Here is a 4,777-nt window from a genome sequence, read left to right on the forward strand (position 1 = left end):
GTAAACAATATAACAGCTGTCTAGCTAGATCTGGGAAGACGCAAACAACAATCATTTTCTGGGATGGCGCATTTGACAAAACGTGTAAAATTAATGGAAGATGAGGAGAAGGACGAACTGATTTGTATACAGTTATTTATAAGGAAAGAGAGAAGACACAAAATGGACGTGGTCAACGAGGCCTTTGAATGCCTTGAACAGATGAGGGAGAATAGTGTGCTTGTTCAGCGGATGCATAAAATGGACGAAGAAGTGTATTTAAAATATTTTAGGATGTCTGCAAATCTTTTCAACAATCTTCTGCCTCGCTTGGAACCCTTTGTTACACATCAAGCCACCCACTCCACGCAAACCTTCTTCAATGGGACAATTGATATGCCTCCTTTCATGGTATCGTCTCATTATGTTGACACGCGGTCGCCAATACAATCCCCATTTTTGGCCAGTATCGGATCCGTGCATCCCTAGACATTATCGTAGATCACTCCGAGTTAGAATACTTAACAGATTTTTTTTAATCAAAGATCAACCCTGGATGCTTGTGTGAAGAGACAACAATGAAAAATTCTGTTTTTGGGAAAGCAGTAGCAGTTACCACTGTTGGCGCCGTTTTGTTCCTACTTAGGAAAGTGGTCAAAATAGATTATTTGTGTGAAGTTGGAAAAGTGCAGGAGGAAGGCTGAAACAGGGAGACCACAGCTATGGTTATATCCATCCTCATAAGACTTGATTTATTATACAGAATAATTTCAACAGCATCCTAAACTCTTTCCTATTACACGGGACAGCGGCAGAGAGGAGGCAGGTAGAAGTGCTGGCGTTGGCAGACGCTCGACACTTCCCTCCAAAGCTGTCAAACGCAACTCCTGGAGGCCCTTGTGTCTGCTTTGTCAGCTCGTCTCCAATTAAGGCAAGGCTGAGCAATTGAGGATGGGAACCAAATTAGTAAGGATGAATTTTTTTGGTCAGTGGTCACGTGCAGAGCACTCTAATTGGCCAGCGTGTCCGTCAAGCCTGGCAAAAGGTGAACCAATTCCTAGGTTTTGTCAGTGAAAGCGGATTGGCATTTTCAGGACATGGACACGAGACGTCTGCTGTCGGCCAACACGCGGCTCCCACCGAGGATACGTTCCCCCCGTCTGTCTGACCACGTCAAGGACCGACACAGTCAGGCGAGGGAGCTTGTGTCTGAACAGAGACCACCCACTGAGGGGAGAACAGACCTCCAGGATTTGAGTTTGAACCCCCTGTCTCAAAGCATCCTAATCCCATTGTATTTCAAACCGTACACTGTCTCAAACATGGAAAACCACATCAGCTGGCTAGGGAGCATCCACGCTGTTTGAGCCAATATGCCAACTCCTTGTCACTCTGTCAGGCTTGTCTAACCAACAAATCTATGACCGGCTTGAAGCCCCAGCCCAGCTTTATCCAAGCATCTGCTCAGGGACCTCCAGATGTTCTACAGTTCAACTACTCCATCCATCAATACATATTTGTTTGATTACATCACAAACAGACTTGATTCAAGTGAACAAGGGCTTGATGGATGAGTTGAGTCCATTTCGTTTAACTCATCCCTCAAGCGTGTGGTCGGGTGTTTGAATAAAACATCTGTGGATGAGCGTGTGGTCCCTGAAGAGATTGTTGGAACAGCTTTTTTAAAACCACTGTTTATCTAAAATAATCAACGCTGTGTTAATCAGACTGAATACCCCTGGGGTCGGCAAAGCTAAGAGCAGTGAGCCAATCAGTCAAGTTGCCAGATGTTTCAATTCATTTATATAAATAGTTGGGATTGGAAATTATTATGGACCAAAAGATTTTTTAAAAAGGCCACTCTTTAAATGTCTGAAACTCGATAGAAAGTATAAGATAAAATCCTTTACATTTTCCATTAAATTATGCTAACAAAACAATGTGCAGATATGTTGAGTTCCTAAATCCCAAATTGGTAGCCCACTTCAATTGTCCCACTTCAATTGTCCCACTTCAATTGTCCCACTTCAATTGTCCTTCCAATTAAGGCTTTCCGTCAATCAAACCGGACTTTCCACATAACGTGTTCTACTCCGCTGATGTACCCACCCGGGCCGACCAATCCTGGCTATTCGGGACGCTGTGTCACTGTGGCGTGACTTCAGACCACTCTCACTTGACCCTCATCTTGAACTTCAGTTCTGATGGGCTCAACAAGCCGACCGAAGGTCACCGATATGTACAAATATACAACAGCCTCTGCGTGTCCATGGTATCAGAGGAGCGTCTGTGCGTCCATGGAAACGGCGGTTAGAAGAAAGTCTCTCTACACAGAGGGCAGGTGGACTTGTTACTGGAGGTGAACCATTTATACTGGGGAGGAGATGAGAGGGGAGGGAAATGAGAAGAACAGAAGCAATAAGAGTTACATGTGGAGATTCACAGAGTATCACAGCGACGCGCGTGTGTCGGTGTGTGTTCGTGGGTGTGTTTGTGTCAGGGTCTGTATTCCTCACCAGACAGGCAGAGTGGAACTTCTTCTTGCAGGTGCGGCAGGCCTTCTTGGGCAGAGAGTAGTTGGATCCGTGGATGACAGAGAAACAGATGGTGCAGTCCTCCACCCCTTCAAACCGCTTGTCAACGTTGGTCTTCCACAGAGCCAAGCCCTCCATGATACTGCCGTTCTGTCACGTGCGCACACACACACACACACACACACACACACACATTTGAGGCAACCTAGTGTGTGTCACCTTGTGAGAGTGTGTCAGTGTGTGTGTGTGTGTGTATGTATGTCAGTGGGCATGTTTAACTTTCCATGGGCTAAAAGTCAGCACAAGTCCACAGAAGGTAAGTAAACCATGAGAAATGTACCATGTGGGGAAAAACTAGATGGGGATTTAGGGTGAAACTTCCAATTAGGTTCAAGCATGAAGGGAAGGTTAAGTTCAGGTACAGAATAAAGGTTAGGTTACTGCGGTTAATGTTAGGATTAGTTACCTGATGTGTGAGGTATGTACTCAGTTGCAGCATCCAGTTCCTCCACTGCTGGACGGCCACTCCCACCCTCCGGCCGCTCTCCACCACGATGGAGCCCAGAGGGTAGTTCTGAGGTAACTGGATGACCAGCTCTATGAAGATGTCATCCACTGAGTACGTGGCTATCACCTCCCGCGCTGCCGACCGTGCCTTCACCTGGGGGGGGTGGGGGGGGGGGGGGGTGAAAAGCTGTATGAATATTTGATCGCCTGGACACCGACTGCTCTGCCAAATGCTCTTTCCGCCTGGGGACAACAGACTGTACATTTGAAATGAGCCTAGCAGGAGATGCTGGGTCCACAGTTGGTTTTAATCTGGCCAGACCAGGGCCGCTATGTTGTAGATGTACGCGGTGGTTCTTACGGTCATGCTGTCGAAGGTCTGAGTGCTGGCGTGAACAGAGCAGATCTCCTGGGCGGAAAGCACAGAGGAGACGTAGCGTCCGGTGAACTTGTCCACCGCGTGGCTGACCCTCTTCTCCTGGCTGGTCCACCAGAGCCTCACCATGGCGGGCAGGTCCTGCACGGTACTGTAGTACACAGAGCAGGCCAGGTGGTGGAGCTCATGCTCAATACCACAGCGCTCTGGAGGCGCGGAGCAGAGAGCATGTTAGCAGGAGCACACATGTGGGGGTGAAACTGAGGGTGTGTGTGTGTGTGTGTGTGTGGGGGGTTATTTCAGCCAATGGGGGCGAAACCAGCTTTTGAAGATACGGGTATACACATTTTTTCCCCACTAAGAAATTGCATTTCTGTAGATCTCTGACTTACACATTTTGGCAAAGTATAATCTTTCAATGTCATTTGTTGAATTAGATTACCTTATCTTTCAATAGCGCGGTAGAGATTACATATCCTTTACATGTCCAAGTTATGCAAAAGAAAAAGACCAATTTCCAGGGGGTGTACTTATTCTTCACATCTGTCTACACTGTATGTTGATACCCACTGTCAATGTCCAGAGACAGGCTCTCGGTGAAGAAGGTCTTGGTCTCCTTGGCAGCAGACTCCGCCCCCTGCCCGGGGTAGGTGGGGTTTTCAGGCATCAGTCTGAATAGGTGGAGGAGGAGCTTGTGCAGCGTCTTGTTCTTCTTCAAGTAGAGGGAGTACTGGACACGCAGCTGGAGACACAGAAACATCAGCAACACAGAGGATGAGAACCATAAGGATTTCAGAGACAGAACACCAGACGGCTCACTTGGAGACAAAGCCCCTTCATATGTTTTTGAACAGGCATTGTTTTTTGGGTGATATCTGACTGTGAGGCTCCTCTGTGATGCGGGACAACTAAACCGACTAGTGGCCCCACCCAAGTTGGTTAACTCTTCTCTGACTACTAGCTGGCAAATCCATGCTTCCTATGTCCTTGTTTCCTCGTGTTTTTATGTGCTTGTTTATTTAAATGTGTCCCTTATTCACCTCTGCCAAACGTCATGGCGTTATCCACGACTGGATGCTTCAAAGCTCGTTTTGTGCTCCACTTAAAGACCTTTATCTGGAAAACTTGCAGTGGACCAATGGACAAAGTACTATCATATAGTTTGAGTGTAGTCTTCCTTTCAAGCCTTAAAACAAATGAACTGGTAAAATGAACTTGTTGGATGCCATTTGTCTGTCTCTGCGTCCAGTACGAAGTTAATGGCAGTTAAAAGCCATAGTAGTGTTAGTTCAGTACCTGGAGAGCCACTGTTGTCCCTGACAACACTAGTCATCCAGGCTAAAACTGAGCCAAAGCTGAAAACATCCTTGAAACTGAACAC

The 4,777-nt window shown here is 46.9% G+C and overlaps 1 protein-coding gene across 1 annotated transcript in view; it reads right to left on the bottom strand.

Annotated features, from left to right (window-relative positions):
• Positions 1 to 700: 700 nt before the first annotated feature.
• The window catches only part of ltn1 (listerin E3 ubiquitin protein ligase 1), a 25,992-nt gene continuing 21,915 nt past the window's right edge, over positions 701 to 4,777 (bottom strand). Inside the window, exons 30-34 of the mRNA XM_029121020.2 lie at positions 3,967 to 4,138; positions 3,382 to 3,602; positions 2,980 to 3,174; positions 2,496 to 2,663; positions 701 to 2,352 (exon numbers count right to left, since the gene is read on the bottom strand). Coding sequence (XP_028976853.2) covers positions 2,290 to 2,352; positions 2,496 to 2,663; positions 2,980 to 3,174; positions 3,382 to 3,602; positions 3,967 to 4,138 — 819 coding nt within the window. The 3' untranslated portion in view covers positions 701 to 2,289. The remainder of the gene's footprint in view (positions 2,353 to 2,495; positions 2,664 to 2,979; positions 3,175 to 3,381; positions 3,603 to 3,966; positions 4,139 to 4,777) is intronic.

Source organism: Esox lucius, chromosome 7, assembly GCF_011004845.1.
Source record: "Esox lucius isolate fEsoLuc1 chromosome 7, fEsoLuc1.pri, whole genome shotgun sequence".
Lineage (NCBI taxonomy): Eukaryota > Metazoa > Chordata > Actinopteri > Esociformes > Esocidae > Esox > Esox lucius.